Here is a 22,466-nt window from a genome sequence, read left to right as displayed (position 1 = left end):
GGCTTCCCCATCGCCGCATATAAAGATATATAATAACCTTCTTACAAGTGCTTTAATCAGAGACATAAATAACAATGTTAAATGTTATTTATGTCGCTGCTTTACCTTAAATATATTGATTCAACTTCTCATTTCATTACCGACGTTCTTATATATGCGTCTCAATTTTTGTTGTTTTCATATTCAGACGCATGTGCACGATAGCTATATTGTCAGCACCTTGTTTATTTATTTATTTATTTATTTATTTATTTATCTGTATTTTTATATATATTTTTTTATTTATTCAGTCAGTCAATCATTCTGGTCAAAATATATTTGCCAATGAAAATATATCTGTGGCATCGGAAGCAAATTATCTAATATAGTTATGTCTAACTTTGCAAATATGCCCCTCTCCCCCGGTTCCAACGCTTATGTATATTAATGTTAAAAATATTAAATGAACGTTTTAACTATTACGAGTATGCTTTCCGTACATTAGTTTAGTCCAGGAAAGCCTCGCTTTCGTTTTGTTTAGACATGGCAGACGATGAACATCCGTTCTAAAGATTACACGAAAAAAACTAAAATTTAACTTTAATCTTCTAACGTACACTCAATCAACTAATGACATTTTCTGTATAAATGAGGAACGAAGACAATTTCCAAAGTGGTAAGTCTAGATATGCAATTAGTTTCTAATTGACTTACATTTTTTCATAGAAATGTTGCCGTATTTTGAACATGTTGAACCATGACATTTTATAGTTAGTAAACACTTCATCTATAGTTTTCATTATAAACACCTAAACTGTTAAACAATGTTGGATTAAGAAACATTATATGTGGCGTTTCAAAACCATTTAACAACAATGTACAGATGTAAGAAGAGAAAACAATTTTCCCTTATCAACAATAAGAACAGGGGCTTGTGTAGAAAAAAATATAACAAGGGAGGATGCCATCTTGGATACCGCCACGCTTCATCAGCTAATTCCTCATTTAAATTGTTATTAATACTTTACATATGCGCTGATTCGTATTCCTTTACAAATGATTCTTCTTTGAGCTATCACCTCGAGTTTAGTTCTTTTTTTTATCAACAAACCTCTTGATTTCTCACATAAAAATTCAAATGGACAACTCATTGGCTTCTGCAGAAAGTGACAGTATGGCAAGTGAAATTTCTGTCATACGATTGGTTATGGGAAAAGCTAAGGAGTTGTCGATTTCGGATCTTTATGCAAGAAAAAGGTAAAATTTGTTGATATAGACTAGAAAATAATTAAACTGAAGGTGGCATCTTAAAAAAGATTTATTTATCTTTCGTTAATATGAATGAACACAAGTTTCTAGTATAGTGTTTTGAAAGAGAAATTAGCTGATAAAGTGAGGCAGTATCCAAGATGGCATCCTCCCTTGTTATTTTTCCTCTGAGGTACCCACTTTTTTAACGATGTTTTTATTTCTAGACAAGCTCCTGTGCAATAAGCAAATGAATATCCATATTGTACTTTTAAATAGCAGTAGGCTATATAAATAGATATCGTTTGTCATTTACAAAATTAGCTGTAGAGCGCTTATGGCCAGACATACCAATTCAAAGAATTAAGATTCTATGTATATATATGGTGATCAGTGGTGATTGGTCAGTATTTGTCATAATGTACCTCTTGTCTATGGTGAAACATCGGACATCATGCATGAACAGTGCATGTCCCCCTATTTCTTCACAGATTCCCTGTTCCAGATCATATATGTGACCACCTGACAATAGAAACCTAGCTAGCATATGTTTTTTATTATTTGTAAGTATATAGTCTGTTGTAATAAAAACTGTATTTGTGCCCAACTCAAGGCCACAAGATTGAATTACAGTTAGATTGGTAGTTGTGAAACTTTGGTTCTATTTTTTGCTGGTTATAACCTTCATTTTTGTTGACTGTGATACTGTGTGATGGTTGCTAACTAGATGCAGGGAGATGGTTTATTCCTGGTTTAGTTTATTTCAGCAATTGTTCACTTTAAATGTTTGGATGTGTATCACGGTTGGTTGAGTTGTTCGTACTAGCATTGGGATTCTGGATGGAGATTAGATCTTCCTGGGCCAAAGCCCTTACATGTAACTTATCACTGCCATTGTGGATAGAAACCTCCTTCATGTAGCTGCATTGAACCCTTGTAGCTTCAGGCATCCCTTCAGAGAGTCCTGTATTCCTATCAAAAATTTTGAGTTGAGATTACTTTGGGGCACATGCTTCCAGTAGGGAGGTGGACTGTCCCAGGAAGAAATGCCAAAATCATTCAGGAAAGAGAACTACTGGTGGGAACTTGGCCAAGCCGGAAACCTGCATGCAAGAACAACAGGAAGTCAGATTCCAGAGGGTCTGGTGCTGTGCTTTGGACAACCTCAGATTCTGATGACACTCATCTGAGCTTGGAGTCCGGCAAACAGGAAGTTAGCATGTCACCTTTTTGCTGTAAGGTAAAAAAAAACTGTGATAGGAGTTGATATTTCAACCGGAGTTAGGATGTTGAGGTACCTGACAAGAGCAATATTAGCTAGCAAACCTAGCAATATTGATTGACTGGAAGAAGAGAGTAAAATGACTAAGCAACTGTGAATCAGTACAAAGTCCATGTCAAACCACTAGGTTTGCTGTTTGCCTTAAGATGAATGGTATGGCCATGAATGTTGTGGTGGACACTGGAGTGGGAAGTCTGTATGCTGACCAATAACTTGGGCTTATCAGCTGATGTACCATACAACACATGTTAAGGAATGCGTCAACATGTTGCAAGCTAGATGCATGATTCATCACAGCCTAGAACCAGTGAATATCCAAATAGGCCCACCCTACATACAAAGCAGACTTGCCTGTTGCCCCTTTGAATGATAAGATGTACTATTTAAGTCAGACCTACAGTAGATTTCTTGTTTGATCAAAAGGTGCAACTTTACCTAGACAGTGCAGTTCTGGCTTTAAAGTCCATTATTATGACCTCATGCAGTGCACAGAGGAAAGCTAAGCCTTACAACAATATATATGTATATTCACCAGATATATAAATATGGATTTTGTGCAGGATTGTGAAAAGTTAAGGCGGGTACTGATCATTTTATGTGGGGTATATATACTGGCTGGCCACGACATGTACATGTAAATGAAATATTTTATGTACGTCTATAAATCGGAGGTTTAAGCAATAATGCATGCATATTTAATTTTTGCAAATGGAATTGTATGTAATAGTAACATCAACATAAAGGTAGTTTTAATTAATATTTATGTTGTAGCTATTAAAGCTTAAGAGCATGTCTACGAGAAAACCATGCAAAAGGTGGTGGGAGCAAGGTTCTCTGATCAACTTCATATTTTGTGTGCAACAATGTGCATCTATATGAATTAATTTGCCACAAAATTTTTTTTGATGTGGTCAGTCTAAACTTGGTTCTGCAGCACTGTTACTAAAAATAGCATTTTGACCCTTTTAAGAATAAAATTTTGTATAATTTACCAAATTAATGTTAAGAATTCTGAGTTTAGTTTAAATATGAATTCAAAAAGTCATTTAGAGTTAACACTAACAAGGTACACTTGTGTAATTCATTTTGTGAGAATTCCCATATATTCTTTCTGTTAAGTGCAGATAGGTCACGAATCTGGCATGTTTCCAACTTTTTGTAAAATTGTGAAAATATTCATTTTTTAAATGCTTAAAAGTCAGAAAATGGCACTTTAAATTCACTAAATCTGTTTCTAGTTATAAAAGGACATTTATCTTTACAATATATCAAAAATCTGTCTTTGGACTCTCAATAATATTGCAAATATATTGTCTTAAAGTTGGACATTTTTCTACTTTTAAAACTCTCAAGAATCTGTAGTTTGGCATAAGCTTTACATTGTAACATGTATATTATGGGGAAAAAACCAGACATATTCGCGAGCCAAACAATATTTTACTGAACTGAAGGATTGCTTCAACACATTTCAGTTCTTTTTTTTTAAATCAATGCCATTAAAACACGAGAAATCATGGGAAAATGGGAATTTGAATATACATGTAAGCTGAATTGGACTTATTTGCCAGTGCTACACATTCACTGGCGTCGGAAGCAAATTGAAAGTGGGGGGGGGGGGGGGGGGGGCTTGACTAATTCTTAGAAATATTGGGGAAAAAAACTAATTCCCCAGATCATGGAAATCCTAATCCGTGGGGGGGGGGGGGGGTATACCTATACAAATCTCACCTACCAAAATGTTTTTCCCCAAATCATGAAGTTCCTAATCCGGGGGGGGGGGGGGGGGGGGGGGGGGGGGGACTAGTATGCCTGTGACTCCAACTTCTCAATCTTTCAAGGTAAATGTAGGAACAATTATCTTTACTGCTAGAAAAAGTGTGGGGGGGGGGGGCTGAATCCTCTATGATGCTATGTTCATAATGTTTAGGTCTAACTTTGCAGAAAAAGTGGGGGGGGGGGGGGGGGTGCTAATCTTTGTTGAATTTAACAGAATGTTTTTAAAAATGTGGAAGTGGTGTGGTATCAATTGCCAATGAATGTCCATCACATTAAATGATCATAGATTTGGTAATTATTTTTGTCCGACAGTTTAAAGGATTGAACTTTTATTGTTTGAGGGGTAGAGGGACCCGATATCAAGCCTGAAAAAATGTTAATAAAAAATATGATACATCATAAATTACACTTAAAATTAGTAAATATCAGCAGAATATCAGCGTAATATAATATAGAGACCATTTTATTAGCATTTCATTTTTTCAATTTTTTTTTTAATCACAAGACAATAAGAGAGTGTAAAAATTTTGACTTTTTTATTAGACTGCTTCATAACTCTGGGACCAGGTCTTCTTATGATGGGTTATAATTAAATAACAACCCAAATAACAATCCCACAAAAACAAGTTATGATGTCTATTTTAATATTTGGGATAACTTTTTTATACCGGTAGTTTATGTTTGTATTCATCTGTGGTTTTCGCAGGTTGAGATCCCCGGGGGAAAGGGTAACCTAACACCTCATTCTTTCCTTTACACCTATATTTTAATTTTAAGAAAAGATACAAACTTTAATTTTTTCCAAGAGGAGATCAATTGCTAATAGAGAGGTAGGGAGTAGACCTCTCTATTAATTTCAGATGTACTTACTGTGTTACATTCTCAAGAACTTAAAAAACCCTGGCCCCCTCCCCGTCATTTCAAGATTCCATGAAGTCTAACCTTAACATCTAAAGGGTAATTTTTAGATGGCCAGTGAAATGTACACGTGTAGAAATGTGATGTCTATTGCAACAGACTCCGATGATAACGATGAAAAATTGCACGAGGCATTCCTTGTGAATTCCGAATTATTTCAACATAGAAAGAATAATCTTAGCGTGACCTGGCTACGCTCAGGTCATACCCCATTATAAATTAAATCTTTGTAAGAAATCAGTTCTCGTTTTTGTGGATTTTTTCGAGTAAAATATGATAATCTGTGAATGAGATTATCTTGGAAAATTTCCCCTTCATCTATTTTAATTGTACTTCTATCACAAGTTTGTATATTTTGATTAAAATTCGTCCAAATGTGCTGCTTAATTATATTGGGACAGAAAATAGCAGTTTATAGACTAGATACAAGTCTCCATCAAACTTCAATATGTATGTGATATAGTGAATAACACTAACAAGATGGGGCAATTTTTGTGCAATTAAAATCATTCAATATCATAACATATATTAACACTCACAGCATTTCTCAATACTTACACATGTAGCCTGAACTTGAACTTGTATAGCTTTGTCAACATTCTGACTAGTTTACCTTCTCTACAGAAGAGCGCAACAGGGGAGACAATTCTAACAGTAGTAATGAAATGCAAATGTAATGAAAAAGAATTCTATGAGAAACAATGATATCCACTAATTTTTTTTAATTTAAAGCAAAATAGGGTGGTTTTTTCATGTTTAATTACAAATATTGACTTCAGTTGATTAAAATCACTTGTAAAATAAAATTTCAAAAACCAAAAATTTTTTATTTTATTTGAAAATGGGATGTTTTTGTTAATTTATTACTTTTTAGTCCTTGAGAGTCCAAAGATGGATTTTATATATTTGTAACATTACATCAAACAGTTTCTTATTAACACAAAATTTCAAAAAATAATATGCCATTTTTAACCGGGTTTTCCAACGGAAAAATCCGGTTATTAAAATGGTGAAAATGGCGGGCGGGCGGGCGGATGGGCGGGCGGGCGGGCGGGCGGGCGGCTGCCAAAAGGGTACCCTCATTGTACGGATAACTCCTCCTACAGTTTTCAAGATAGGAAGTTGTTCTTTTGCAGATCAATTGTACATATATCAGAGGTGTGCATATTGCTAGGATTTTGATTTCTGATAATTTATCGAAAAAATACCAGCTTTTGAACTTAGTCATTTTTTGGCAAAATATTGCATATAGGGTACCCTCATTGTACGGATAACTCCTCCTACAGTTCTCAAGATAGGAAGTTGTTCTTTTGCAGATCAATTGTACATATATCAGAGGTGTGCATATTGCTAGGATTTTGATTTCTGATAATTTATCGAAAAAATACCAGCTTTTGAACTTAGTCATTTTTTGGCAAAATATTGCATATAGGGTACCCTCATTGTACGGATAACTCCTCCTACAGTTCTCAAGATAAGAAGTTGTTCTTTTGCAGATCAATTGTACATATATCAGAGGTGTGCATATTGCTAGGATTTTGATTTCTGATAATTTATCGAAAAAATACCAGCTTTTGAACTTAGTCATTTTTTGGCAAAATATTGCATATAGGGTACCCTCATTGTACGGATAACTCCTCCTACAGTTCTCAAGATAGGAAGTTGTTCTTTTGCAGATCAATTGTACATATATCAGAGGTGTGCATATTGCTAGGATTTTGATTTCCGATAATTTATGAAAAAAATACCAGCTTTTGAACTTAGTCATTTTTTGGCAAAATATTGCATATAGGGTACCCTCATTTTACGGATAACTCCTCCTACAGTTCTCAAGATAGGAAGTTGTTCTTTTGCAGTTCAATTGTACATATGTCAGAGGTGTGCATATTGCTAGGATTTTGATTTCTGATAATTTATGAAAAAAATACCAGCTTTTGAACTTAGTCATTTTTTGGCAAAATGTTGCATATACATGTAGGGTACTTCATTTCACTGGATAAGGGTTGACATGGATTATGGATACAGTTTACATAAAAGAAAACCCGGTTTGCTGTCACATTGACAGCATTTCACTTGTGTTTGATTAGAGTCACGTTTGTTAACATAAGGATACAAATGTCCTCATGCATTAACAGTTAACTTGAACTAAAATGGAATTTAAAGAATAGAAATTGGTTTGTGTATTCATATTCGCATTTACACAGGGTTTTTTTAACCGGATTTTCCAACGGAAGAATCCGGTTATTAAAATGGTGAAAATGGCGGGCGGGCGGCTGCCAAAAGGGTACCCTCATTGTACGGATAACGCCTCCTACAGTTTTCAAGATAGGAAGTTGTTCTTTTGCAGATCAATTGTACATATATTAGAGGTGTGCATATTGCTAGGATTTTGATTTCCGATAATTTATCGAAAAAATACCAGCTTTTGAACTAAGTCATTTTTTGGCAAAATGTTGCATATAGGGTACCCTAATTGTACGGATAACTCCTCCTACAGTTCTCAAGATAGGAAGCTGTTCTTTTGCAGATCAATTGTACATATATCAGAGGTGTGCATATTGCTAGGATTTTGATTTCCGATAATTTATTGAAAAAATACCAGCTTTTGAACTTAGTCATTTTTTGGCAAAATGTTGCATATAGGGTACCCTCATTGTACGGATAACTCCTCCTACAGTTCTCAAGATAGGAAGTTGTTCTTTTGCTGATCAATTGTACATATATCAGAGGTGTGCATATTGCTAGGATTTTGATTTCTGATAATTTATTGAAAAAATACCAGCTTTTGAACTTAGTCATTTTTTGGCAAAATGTTGCATATAGGGTACTCCATTTCACTGGATACGGGTTGACATGGATTTTGGGTTCAGTTCACATAAAAGAAAACCCGGTTTGCTGTCACATTGACAGCTTTTCACTTGTCTGAGAAATTCTTTCTGAAAAATTGACAAAAATGTATAATTATCATTTCTTGGCATCCTGCCAACATTTACACCCTTGGGACTTCATGGTGTAAATAGATATATGAAAAAAAATATGCAACGATTAAAGGTTTGAACTTCCTCTTTTAGAATATAGTCTTATTTTTTTCAAACATTGTTTATACATTTTGTAATTAATTACTGAATTTGACAATTTTTCTCTTAACTTTTTTAGATTTTAGAGGCTAATTAACCAGAATGCAATACTGGCCGTTACTATAAATAGAAACATCCAGTGCAAAAACAAACATCATATATCTGACTCTAGATGGGTATCCTTTAAATCTATGATAAAATTCTGTTCATTCTTGAGACTTGCTGCCGCAGCTTTTTTCCATATTTGCATGGTTTTCTCGTAGACATGCTCTTAACCACTATTCAATATTCATACAGTTAAATATAACACCCTTTAACTGTGTTAAAAGTGCATCCATTTTTACAATCTAATTTATTTCTTTTCAATTTATTTAAAGGGTAAATGAAACTTAATTCAAATATTTTTTGGTGATTTAAAGTACTGGTATTGAATAGGCTGATATGAATAAAAAAGAAAGAGTAAAAGAAATTAGGAAGGTAGGGTTATATTGTAATCAATAGAATTGTCTGGCTATGAGATGGTTTCTGTTTAGATTTGACTGTACTCTTGTTTGAATTTATAGACTTCTGCAGTTTGAGACCAAAAAATCCAAGAATTGAGTTTGTTTCTGTTTTCAATTTCAATTTTTAATATGAATAGATTTATTTCTAAAAATTAATTAACATCACCATTTTTGTCGCAGCGTATGATTTTATTGGTTATTTGAAGGTCCAGATTGTGTTATAAATATGTGTAATCCTGCCAGTGATATTGATTTAATGGGTAAAGATTTTAATTGTGAAAACAAGGGATATTTTCCTTCCAGCATCAAAAGTATTCGTTAGGAGAGCTACTGTGTGCAGAGGTGATTATAAAAACACAAACCGACTGGAATTTGGAAGGTTTTAAGTGAAGGTGTCCGTTATTATGATACTGTAGAGAATTTTTTTGAATTCTATTGTGAATGGTTGCATTTCATGTCAACTGTTGATTACGCAGACATTGGCACAGTAAACACCTCCTTTTCTTTTATGGAACAAGCCACAGAAGGTAAGATCTATATTGAAAGCAAAAACTAGCGAGCAGTTGTTTCAGAAAATCAATAAACAGCTCCTTAATAGCTCGGCTGTCAGGTGAGGTTTTTTCATTAAGGTACCTCTAATATCAACTATCAAAGCAACAGCACTCTTCAATACTCCAAATTGCCACTCATTGGAATCTTTCTATTTTTCTCTTTCACATTGCCATGAATATGTACAGCAGTTTGAACCCCAAAATAAAGTGAATGCTTTTTTTCATGCAGCCATGCATCCTTCTGTAGCAGATTCAGCATTAGAACCTTCCATCCTGTCACTGCATCATGCAGTAAATTGAACCTTAAAACATTTTAAACCATGCACTCCTCTTGCGGCAGATTGAACAGCTTCCACTAAGCCACTGCACCATGCAATAGAACCCCAAAGCATGGTGAACCTCCTTTTAGACATGTACTGCCTCATGCAGAAGCACCATGATTTTCAACTGGTGTCCTATATGCTACAAATTGAAATTTCCATGAATACTGTGAACCTGTCTTTTCAACCAGAGTGCCAAATACAGAAGATTGAAACTCTTTACATTGTCTCAGCTATTAATTCATCACTCCATAAATGTAGCAGACTGAACCTGAAAAATCACTGAACCTTGATCCATCCATTCATGAACTGCTGCATGAAGCATATTGAACCCCTAAAACAGCCAGCTGTGAACCTCTTCTCATCCACAGAAGATTGAAACTCTTTCACTGTCTCAGGTAATAATTCTTCATTCCATAAATTTGGCAGACTGAACCCGAAAAATCTCTGAACCGTGATCCATCCATTCATGAACTGCTGCATGAAGCAGATATTGAACCCCTAAAACAGCTAGTGAACCTCTTCTCATATACATTTTCAGATCCTTTTCTCAATCATGAATTTTGCCATGTAGAAGATTGAACCTGAAGAAAATCTTAAAATCTTGATCTTAAGTTTTCATAGACATTGTCAGATACAGAGAAATCAAACCTCCTCCCCCCTTGCAGTATAGATTTAAACCAACAACAAAGTGAACCTCTTCTCAATCAGCAAACAGAAAAAGACTATACTATAGTGTGAAACTGCCTTGAATAAGTGGAGAGGGATATAGATATGACAAACAGTAATGCACTGTAATTAGGTTCAATTTAAAATTCCAGGCCACCTATCAGTTTGATATCAACCAAATCGTGTTCACAGAAAGACAATGAATGAATAAAATGAGTCTGGAAGGTGCCAATTGCAGGCTTTGTTTAGAGGTGATCAGCCTAACACATGCCTGGTGCTTTGATCCTTACACCACTGTTCTCAGAAGCTTTGGGGTAAACATTGGTCCACTACAAAGAGGATTTTTTAAATCGTCTTGCATGGTCTATCAATTATTATTATACACAAACAAACCAATATATATTAGGGTCAAATTCAAAAGCTAATCTGTAGTGTATTACTCAATCGTTTAAAGGTCTATTTTGGTGCGGAGTTGTTGCGATTGTTTCGTTTCTTTATTTATGCAAGTTTACGAATTTGAGCCTGGAAACTACAATGATTCAGTCATTACGTATTTAATTGAGTACAATTGAATGTACATGTATTACATGTAACCAAGCTGTGTAATATAATTAGCCATTGGGATCTAAATTTTACTGGAAACACTTGGGGACAAAGTGGAAAGATATTTATATAGGAATTACCAAGTACATGTATAATATATGTGTGATTGAATGGAATTTGAGAGATGATTTAAATTGATGACTTATGTAAATCATGAAGAAGCCAATCAGTCCAGGTGAGCTTGAAAATATTCTTTTTAATTGATATACTGTAAATTAATTTCTTATTAAACATAAGGAATTCATACCCATGTAACGTCCTGAGAAGCACATCTCGTGAATTTTAAAATCTCACTGGTTTTTTTCGGACAGATAAAAACTAAAGAAAAGTATCAATATGTATGATAAAAATTTGTCGTTCGGAATTTTATATTCTCGTGGTTTGACACAAAATGATTGAATCGCTGAATCTAGTCCTCACGTAAAATAAGGAATCTACACTATGTATTGGCTATTTGGTTTATATTAAGGAGGCTGGATGGTCAGCAAACTAAACATCAGATCTACCATAAAATTTTGAATATTTTTTTAGCCATAAACTGTGTTATTTTTTATTTAAATAAATATCCAGATATTTCAGGTTTGCAATTTTAATATTTTCTTATTTCTTTAAACAGAGCTCTTCATCTCAAGGAGATTATTAAAGTCTATAAAAATGGCCACAACCATCCAGCTCTCTTAATACATGACACATGTACATTTATACTCTATTACGGTACTCCTTGATGTGTTTTACATTAAATCCCCCACGTAAAATATTTATAATTCAGAAGGTAAATGTAACTCTAGATTTTATTACATTGGAAACTTTAGTTTCAGAAACCTTCACAGAATAATGGATTAGATGTTTAGATATTTTAAATAATTAATTGATATCAGTCACTGAGGAATTGATGCAAGTATAAACAAATGGTAATTCTATACATGTATAGTGAATGATTTGATAGCAAAATATCAAGAAGCATATTGATGAGTTGCTTTTCATTATTTATGATTATGAGATACTGGAATATCGTACTACGTATTCAAGGTTAAAAAATGAATTTTAGTTCGTCATGCTTAAATATACATGGAGTAGCTGTGCTTATAATGATAGCAAAAGAGCAATTTTTCAAGTGCGTGGACAGTTGTCATAAATTTTGTGGGAATCCTCCGATGCATGTTATAAGGCTGATCTGAATGCAGCGGTTCTGCTCCACTCCCCTAGACTCGAGTTCAAAAGTCCATCTGAGATTTGTTTGTGCCATTTAAACACTATCCTGGAATGCATTTTTTTTATTCCGGTCATTGGGGAGAGGCCAGATTTTAGAGTATGCCAAGAATTTAAGTGTCTTTGCTTGTTTCCATATCTAATCAAAGTACATGTACTGAAGTACTGAAAGCCGGGCTCTTTTGGTGTGTCTTTATGCATATTGTGTAGTAAAGACTGAAAATCTCTCTCTCTCTCTCTCTCTCTCTCTCTCTCTCTCTCTCTCTCTCTCTCTCTCTCTGCCTTGAATTTTGCAACAAGCATTATATATTCAATCCCCGTTTCTTCATCGTGCAGCAAAGTAGTTCATGGAAATTCATGCGCATTGTATGTGTTCAAAATGCATAGTAATGTTTTAAAAACACGTTATTAATAAGAAAACTAAAAAAGATAGACAATTCATTCGAAATTTAAAAAAAGAAACACAATGCCAACACTTTTGACAAAACGTGGCTCTTTGTGTAACTATTTGGTATAGCGGAAGCTTTACCATGACGCTGTTTGGTTTTTTGTTTATTTGTGCTATTTATAGTAACATTGGCGATTTGCCTGCCTATAGCCAGGACTCTGCTTTCAGCAGAGCCCGGCTAAAAATGGAACAGATTTTGAAAAAAGTTAGCAGCACACATTTGAATATATATTTTTTTTTATTCATATGAATGTACGTGAGTTTAATGAATTTCAGAGGCATGTAGTCTTAAATCTGATGATCTCAAAAGATAACTTTCTGACATGAAAATACATAAAATTCTTGTTCAGAACAGACAAAAGAAGAACATCTATGAATGGAAATTAATAATTATTGATTAAAATTAATGTTTTAATCTGTCCAATTGATGGGGCCTATCCATGAAATGGATAAACAACCCTCATAATTATAATGATTCCAGGTTCCATTTAGATTGATGAGCAATACCATAAATGAAACCCTTATATTCGTTTCAGTCTGATTTATTTATATGAGAGGTGTTATTAAGAGAGAGAAAATATTTTCTCGATAAAAATCAATATAACTATGGTCATCTATGTTGCCAAGGATACCATGCACAAACTGGTAGATTGTACATGTATGTAATGGTACTCTTTAGCACTGAAAGAATTCATCCTGAAATATATTAATGTTAGTTGTAATTTACACTAAAACAAAATAACAAATAGCTCTTTGGAGAAAATTGAAATTATAAATTTTAATAACTTGTACATGTGTTTATTTTAATTACTTTTAATAATTTAATATTTTCAGTAATTATTAATAAGTATATAATGCTGAATTTTAGTGTTTCGCATGCATGTATGTATCTTGATTGTATGTATATACCTCTGTTATTTTAATATAAAATTCTGGTTATGACCTGACAAATTTTGACTTGTTTGCAAACAAGTATAATAAATAAAACTTATCAAGACTGGGCATTAGAGTGAAGCCTTTCTAAATGAAGACTGGATTTTGGGGGGATTTACTCGCCGTGTGATCATTCTGATAAGGCTCTCCGTGGATTTATCTAGTCAGAATTCCCCATTTTATTTAAATAAACAAGACAGTTTGATATACACCCATTGTCCACACAGTAAAACTCATTAACTTGATATATAGCTTAATATGTCAACTTTTTAGGAATGTTATTTTAATTAAGGTTATAACCCTTAAGTTGGTCAGTCCCTGATATCCTAAAATCACAGCTTTAAAGATACTTATTTAGAGACTTTATTAATTAACAATTCAGCTTTTTCAATTGTGACTTCTTATAATTCTATTTTATTTCAATTTACTGTGGAATCATTTAAAATTGTGATGACTCAATTTTCGTGGTTTTTGTTGGTAGCCCTCTAGCTCCCACGAATTAACAACCTCAACGAAAACAAATTAAGAGTTATCTTAATTGAAACTGAAAACCGATGCATCCACGAACTTACATCACCATGAATAAGCAAAAAATTTCACACTCCGCTAAAATTGCCCCCCACGAAATTAAATGATTCCACAGTATTAAACCTTTTTAAACACCCCCACACCTTCTTTCTAACCATGTAGAATCAAAATCATTAATTTGAAAACTAATTGATATTAGAATATCATACTTGAGTCTGGTACATGCTAATATGGCATTATGTTATTTCAATTCAATTAAAGTCTTAATTTGAATGAAGAAAATTTCTTTTTTTGTTGTTGTGGAAATATGCCTCATAGCAGTTCTTATTTCGTCAGAGCTAATGACACATTTTCCCTTGGGATTAAGATGTAAAGTCAAATTGCTTTTCAAATTGAAAAACCTCTTAAAGGAAGAAAAATCAATATTCAGCATATACACATACCATATACACTGCACAGTTTCTTACAGACGTTGCAAAATCTTTGACAAGAGCCTTATCCATTTAAATGGAATTTTTCACCTGAGCTTATAAGTTCACACAACAATGGAAGAGCAGATAACTTTGTAATTTTCACAATAGCTAGAATCATTTATAGTGAATTTACCATTATACAATGTATTTCAAATGTTTTGGGACTTTGTCTTTGTACCCAGAAATATATGATACAATGAAGGAAGTATAAATAAATGGTATCCTAGCTAGCTCGAGCACCGTTTTTTTATCGTCTATTTGTACATGTAATTGTCATTTGGTGACATTGTATATATATCCAAGTTTGTGTACAGTGCCATGTACTTATAATAAGCTATAGCTGTATATATTTATTTGTGTTCAATACGTTTAGAGAGATTGTGAAAGAGAAATGGCAGCGTGAAAGCCTGGTATAGAAATACTGTTGTGATTTTGTAATTACGGTACAAACCGTTCGGCATTGTCAGCTAAATTTGGTTGAGCCAATATATGACTGTGTATATTCACACAAGTCTCATAATGGTTATTATGTTTGTGGAAGAAAAAATCTTCAGACATACTATCACTGCATGGCTAGGACACACATATGTTTGTGTATTATAAACGACGGTGCAATGAGACTGGTTGGAAGCAATATAATTCTGTTTATTAATTATCTTCTGTGGAGGACAGAGATTGGATTGACACTTCTGCAGAAATATTGATATTTTCTTTATTTTTCTGAGTGCTGAGTGATTCATAGAAGATGTAGATATTTCATCAAGGAAAATCCATCATGAATGGGAAAGGTGTGCTTCTGTGTTCCTATATAGCATGCAATTCGACCATCAATCCATCTTTTGCTGGGAAACTGAACATTTTTCACTCAATAATGCATGCTAATTTGTTTTGGACTTTTTGTATCTGCAAGATGAAGGTTATGTTTTGGTAGAATTTATAAGGGAATTTTCTTAGTATTTTAACCTGTCCTGATGATTTCAGGTAACACCAAGAAGTTCTTGTACACGGGGGCCAAGAAGGATGACCCCGGGGAGGATCAGTGGATATTTTCCCCTCGCAAGGAGACCAACCCTGTCTCTGGTAAGTTCGTACCGCATGGAAAAAATGTCCTCAATTTGATGCTTCTACAAGCCTAGCATATTGTTGTTTTCATTTTGGTTTTTTTTGGGGGGGGGGGCAGATTGTTGTATAGAAATAGTTTATAAACATGCTAAAATCTTATTTTGAATCTTTATGATGAATATTAGTCTTTCATTTACTGTTACAGGCCACATTACAAAATGGTCATATACAATTGATTGGAATTTTTTTTCGCACATAGAGTGTTAAATATAGGATCGATATAGATCCAGAAAAAAAATTTAAGTCAAGAAATTAAAAAACAAGCAGAGTTCAATGCAAAGAAATTCATCCTTTTCTCCTTTATTAAAGTGAGAATGTCCAGAGAATGGTAAAAGAAATCTTTTACTGGTTACGTCACAACTGTACCTTAGTTTTCAGTCCACCTCCCCCATCCCAACTTTGATTATTTTAAGCATTTAATGATGATGCAAATGAAATAATAAAGACACTATAAATAAAGCAAGTTTTTTAAGTGACTTCTCCATTCATAAATTACTGATCTCAAGGTTTATGAATTATGCTTTGATGTTTAGATAAAAATGATTACAAATTTAAGTGATAGAGACAAGTCAGCAATTGCTAAATCACAAATATTTCTTGCTGGAGAAAAAAAGGATCTCATCATGCCATCTGATAGATTTATTTGCAGGTATACCGTATAGACACTTGCATTGTGATCTGTTGTAAAACTATTGCATTACAAATCCAGGTTCCAAGTTTGATATGGATGATGTCTGGAGTATAAAGAAGAATGTGTCAGCTAGTGGGGGCCTGATGAATCCGAGTGATGGCCTGAACCTTAAGGCGAACTCCACGTACTACTCCAGATACGGGGGCATTAAAGGTAGTGTAAGCGTTGGATATATGCTGCATACATGCAGTTCTGTATGAAAAATATCATAGTTTGATGCCTATTTTTTTATAAGTACGGAAAAAATTATATCTAGTGTGATATCAGACTGATATAGAGCTCACTTATATCTAATACCTAGATATCAGTACTGAAACAGTTTTAAATTAAATGTGATATCTGGGACTGATATAGAGCTCACTAATATCTCACTCCCAGATATCAGTACTGAAGCAGTCTGATATCAGGTTTGACATCATACTGATAAAGAGCTCACTAATTCTGGCACCTAGATATCAGTACTGTAACAGTTTGATATCAAGTGTGATATCAGACTGATATAGAGCTCATTAATATCTCACTCCCAGATATCAGTACTGAAGCAGTCTGACATCAGGTGTGACATCATACTGATATAGAGCTCACTAATATCTTACACCTAGATATCAGTACTGAAACAGTTTGATATCAAGTGTGTTGCAGATATCAAGTGTGATATCAGACTGATAGAGTTCACTATTATCTGACCCCCTGAAGGTAAAAAATAAAGGACTAACATCACAACAGTTAAAGATTGCTTGTTGACCATATACATGTACACTGGTATTTTTGACTAGGTTGAAAAAAAATGTTGTGCAAGTAAAATAACAAAAAGAAAAAATTAAAATTGACTGATTCCCTCTTTGAAGATTTTTAAAGTAAGATTAAAAAAATATGAATGTTTACCTGGCAAGTATCTCACCATGCTTGTACAGTAAAACACGGTTATAACGAAGCGCCAGGGACTGGCGATTTTGCTTCGTTATAAGCGTAATTCGTTACATCTGTCAGCTTTACAACAAGTAATATAGTCACGGGGAATGAAAATCACTTCGCTATAAGCGTCAATTAATTATGAGCGTGTTCGCTATAACCGTGTTTTACTGTAATTTAATACTTGTATTTTTACCAATACAATGTGATTTGTAATTAGGGATTCATAATTATATGCAATATATATATATTATATCAAAGATCATGGCAGTTTTGCAATTCAATAATGATTGTAAAAGAATAACTTACCACTTCTGATTGTATCAGATTTTGAGCTCTCACTTGTAAACATGACTCTTGATTTACTGTGATTTGACTTTTAGTGTTCCCATTGTAGATAAGAATGACTCCAGATTTGGAACACCCAGCTCTAACAAGAGCAGCAATGCTCAGGGTATGTAATATGTAGTATGTAATATGTAATATGTAATGCCAGAATGCATGCTAGCTCAATGTAATATGTAATGCCAGAATGCATGCTAGCTCAGTCCACTTTATTATTGATAGTAAATTAAATGTAATCTTTCAAATATTTGGCATCGATTTCTTTTATGCATTAACACAAGTCATTGAGAAAAATTCCACCAATTGTATGGGAATGAGAGCAAGGAAAATTGCAGATATTTTTGCAAACTCTTGATTTACAATTGAAATAAGTTAGACAAAAAATCTTATTCAAAATCTGATGATTGGCATTGTCAATGGTGATCTCAGGTGTATTGTTTCTGTCTGAACCCACAGGTACTTCATCCACCTGGAATTCCAACTACACATCTAAAGGTTTCAGCTACGGCATGAACAGTAAAGATCCGACCCCTCAGCCCACACCCCGAACCGGACGAAACAATAACGCTACATTCAACGACTCCTCCCTTTGGTGACAAAAATATGCAGAGAAAGGGGGATGCAACTCCTGTCAACTCGCATTTAACATAATTGAAAAAGTGCTGAAAAAAAATTGTTTCAAATTTTATATTTATAAATATCAAATATTTTAATATATTTTTTTTAGGTGGGTTGGTAATTTTTGGGTAACGGAAACTTTTATTTTGGAAATTCATCCACAGAATTTAAGAGAAAATATTTTTCCATCAAAATTGAAAAATGTAAAATTTCATTGCTAACTCTTATTTGTCTCGCAATGGAATATATAATTATGAACACATTCATGAATATGCATAATTATCAGAGTTTTATTTTTCGTTCCTCTTTTTAATATGACAACATTAAGAGCTCAATAGAGAGATCTCAAAGTTATTTTGTAAATGGGATGGAATTTCCTTGCAAACTTTTTTTTCTAACTGAGAGATGAATGATCAGGTTTAGATTGTTCATATGAAATACATGTACTGTGCATGGAAGTTGTCACATTGTAAGTTTCTTTAACTGGTTCAATCTAAAAGTCATCTTTGCTGCAATTTGTTCATGTAACAATGCTAAAGCTATGTTCATGAAATACAGTGACCTTTTTTGAAGGAGGATGAAAAGATGATGTAAATGATCTGCTTATAAATAATTTGAAATTTGTTAAGTACCAACATGCAATGATATGTATTTTAGGTTTATGATATTTTTGGCACCGTTGTATTCTGCCATGCTTTGACTAGAATACCAGTCATATAAAATATTTATATGTGAATGAAATGCATTACAGTACACATGGAAGCAGATGAGTATTTGTGATTTGATAACTTGTTAACATGTATGTGGTCATATGACCAAAACAACGAAAAATTTAAACTTACATTGTACCATGGCTATAATTATTACAATCCAATGTATAAGAACATTGATTATTACAGTCTTGTGAGTAATAACATTGGTTATTACAGTCAGATGTGTAATAACATTGATTAATTATTACAGACTGATATGTATTACGATGGAATAATACAGTCAGGTTTGTAATGACATTGATTATAACAGACTGATTTGTAATAAGATTGTATATTACAGTCCAGTGTGTAATAGCATTGATTGTTTCATTGTATAACTTCACCAGTATGTGCCTTGATACTGAAGTTCATTTTTTTTCTTGATCATGTATATGATATGGCAGATATGTTGGAGGATTTGATTAACAAAGCATGAAAATCTAGACAGTGCCAAATGATTGCTCTTGTTAATGGTTGAATAATTATAGTGGTTGTGTTTTAATTATTTTTTTTTTTTGATAGTACACTATTTTATAAATTTAGAAAAAAAACTATGTTTAATATAAAACTAGATGTATTTCAGTAAGATTACATGCCAGAAATAGCCTTGGTATTTTTTTAAGCAGTTCATATTTTCTAGATAAAGACCATGCATGCATTCAACTTTTTCTTTGTACTAATCTGCAAGAAGTGTTTTTAAAATGATTATATCACTATTACATGTATTATTAAGTACTTTTTGGGGTTTTTTTTAATTTAAACCTGTTGAGATTAAGCATGTATAAAATGATGTTATTATATTTTTTATGTGTAAATTGTTTATATTTACTGAAGTACTTACTTGGATCGAGAGATATATTTTGAGAAATGATGAAATTAAGAATGGTCCAGAACTGTCATATAATTACGATAATGATATAAGCCTTTGAATATATCCAGTTATCTGCATGAAAGACAAAATGAACTAAAATACTTTCCTAATGAAAGCTTCAAATTCTTAAAATAAATTGGAATCGAAGATACTTTATAATAGGAGAATAATCTTCAATGTGTATTGCATGCTTAGGGAGTTGTGGGTTTTTGTTTTTGTTTTGTTTTTTGGTGGAAGAAAGATCTTTTAGGAGTTGAGAAAAAACTGTTGTTGAATTTGATGAGGGGATAAGACAGTTAACTGTAACAATTGTTGGGTGTTAGTAGACATTATATGTGCAATAGTGACTATGGGATGTATGTGTGACAAAACAAAGGGAGAGAATATATCATATCATGAAGGTCAGTAATTCTTCAGATATCAATCTTCGATCTAGACTGGCAATTTGTCTTTTGCTTGTACTGAGACAGTCCAACTTGCTAGGAGTGAGCACTTTTAACAAAGATCATTATTATAGTTGGTTTTTTTAAAAGGGTTAACCAAAGTTGATGAATCAGTGAATGTTGAATTATTTTTCAAGAAAATTATGAGACATTTTGAAATTCTGTACAAACAGATCAGCATTAAATAAACTGAATTAGTTGCATTGCTGTTTAGTTTTAGAGCAAGAATCATGCATTTTAAGTTTGAAATACTGTACAACTATATTTATTTTGACATTTAAGATTGTAATTTTTATGTCTCTCTATATATAGATTAAAATCACTATTTGATATCTATGTTTAGCTTATTTAGGGGTTTTTTCTTTCTACTTTTTCATCCATTGTAAGTTTAGGTATTACAGTTTTTGTTCATTTTCGCATTAGTAATTATACTCTGCAATATATTACCATATTATTAATTAGACACTAGTATTAATCTAGTAATTTATTTTATTGTTTATATTAAATGCTGTATTGTTCTGTTCCGTTTATATCATTTGTGTAGCTATAGTGTTGTCTCTACAGAGGTGATTAGTGCTCATGCTATTTCAGTGTTAACACATTTATATCTCTCTATATATACATGTAGGCATTTGGAGATCTGAGTGATTCTTGTTTCAGAATTTCTGTTTTCCTTATTTATTTACTGTTTTTTCTGTATAACATTTTTTGTTACAATTTTGGGTTCATCTGTTAAGAGAGAAAAAAAAAACAAAGTTAAATATACATCATATTGTTTATGCATTCTAGTCTGTAGCCCTTTTTTGTTTCTCATTTCTTATATATTTTGTGTTTGTTATATGACTCCTCATGAAAAGTGAATAAAGCCACATTATTACATAAAAGAATTTTGAAAAATTGTGTTGTCTGATTTTTATATAACAATTTTAAAGAATGGCTTCTTTATCTATACTCTTATTTTTTCCTTTAAAGGCCTAAACTTATATATCTAATTTTGTAATATTCTGCACTTTGTGGAATCATTGAAACAAGTGGGCATTAGCCTAAGGCAGGAATAATTTGTCCTTTGGGTATTAGAATATTTGTATTTATAGGGCAGGATTTGAGGGGCCAACATGGCTTTTTGCATTTCATGTTATTTTAAACCATTTACTCATTGACAACTATTTACCATCTTTTAGAACTGGAAATATGTTCCCTATATTAAATAAATACGCTGAAAACAACGTTGTACACTCCTCAGCACTAACGTGCCTCAGTCCATCCAATATCTTGACAGAAATTACCGTAGTTTTCTGATTAAAACAATCACAGGTGTTGCTGTTGACGAAGAAAATGGGAATTGCCATTTATATATTGAAAATCTACATGAAACTGATGGTCAAACTTTTTCATTGTAAGATTCAGTAGCCTTTTGTAAAATATAATCTTGCATTTTTATCATATGAGGAGAATGCATAAAATTTTGTTCCTTTTCATATTAATTAGTTTTAGGAGAGTCTTCATTCTAAAACTTGTCACGCATTTACAAGAGCCCATGCCCTTATGTAAGTACATGTGTATGTATTTCAAAACCATCATGGTATTACGATAATGAAATATATTAGATTCTGATAAACATCAGTCCTAGTACATTGTCTAAGTCGCTTCATTATAACACCATTTCACACTTTTTTTCTTTCAATTTTTGCAGTTATTGTAGGAAAAATACACAAACTTCATTAAAACTTTTAAAATTCTTGTACACCAGACTTAACACACATTGTAACTGTGACACAATTTTTCAAATTGCACTATGTGTTAATGGTTTGTGATATCCTGACTGTAAGAATTTTGATTTATCATTATACTTTTAATATAATTATACTAGTACTTTTATTATGGTCAAGATCTACTAAATGATTTCAGGGCTGCATTTTACAAAAGAACTTGCAACAAAGTAGTAAATATTTACAGTCTCATAAAATGGTTTAAGAGAACAAAATTGACATAAAACCCATTTGTTAACAAATATTTCAATTCCCATAATTATATTTTCCAGCCACAAGAATAAATCATTGATTAGTTGGTGATTAATTAGCATTCATTAATTTGTCGTAAGTCGTAATTCCTTTTATAAAACGCTGCCCAGGCTGAGAGTGTCTTTTTGATGCTAGAACCATTATGACGTCATAATTGATTTGATGAATCGTTTC

The 22,466-nt window shown here is 32.9% G+C and overlaps 1 protein-coding gene across 4 annotated transcripts; it reads left to right on the top strand.

Annotated features, from left to right (window-relative positions):
• The first annotated feature begins 499 nt into the window (after nt 1-499).
• On the top strand, nt 500-21,168 carry LOC105330773 (uncharacterized). Of its 4 annotated transcripts, none has more exons than XM_011432676.4 (5): nt 500-655; nt 15,499-15,597; nt 16,349-16,483; nt 17,640-17,696; nt 18,044-21,168. In XM_011432676.4, the coding sequence occupies exons 1-5, from the start codon at nt 628-630 to the stop codon at nt 18,181-18,183; spliced, it is 459 nt and encodes a 152-aa protein (XP_011430978.1). In that variant the 5' UTR covers nt 500-627; the 3' UTR covers nt 18,184-21,168. The 4 variants fall into 4 exon arrangements, with proteins under 4 accessions (XP_011430978.1, XP_011430976.2, XP_011430979.1 ...); XM_011432674.4 differs by lacking the exon at nt 500-655 and adding an exon at nt 9,121-9,310; XM_011432677.4 differs by lacking the exon at nt 500-655 and adding an exon at nt 10,792-11,101.
• Nucleotides 21,169-22,466: the final 1,298 nt, after the last annotated feature.

The sequence above is a fragment of the Magallana gigas genome, chromosome 9, assembly GCF_963853765.1.
Source record: "Magallana gigas chromosome 9, xbMagGiga1.1, whole genome shotgun sequence".
NCBI lineage: Eukaryota > Metazoa > Mollusca > Bivalvia > Ostreida > Ostreidae > Magallana > Magallana gigas.
This window is presented reverse-complemented; position numbering and strand designations above follow the sequence as displayed.

What these genes read in the sequence shown, in the direction of transcription:
- LOC105330773 (XM_011432674.4), top strand. Translation starts at nt 9,238, where the DNA reads ATGTCAACTGTTGATTACGCAGACATTGGCACAGTAAACACCTCCTTT. An exon ending in TATGGAACAAGCCACAGAAG is followed by an intron (nt 9,311 to 15,498) that starts GTAAGATCTATA and finishes TGATGATTTCAG; the next exon opens with GTAACACCAAGAAGTTCTTG. An exon ending in GGAGACCAACCCTGTCTCTG is followed by an intron (nt 15,598 to 16,348) that starts GTAAGTTCGTAC and finishes TTACAAATCCAG; the next exon opens with GTTCCAAGTTTGATATGGAT.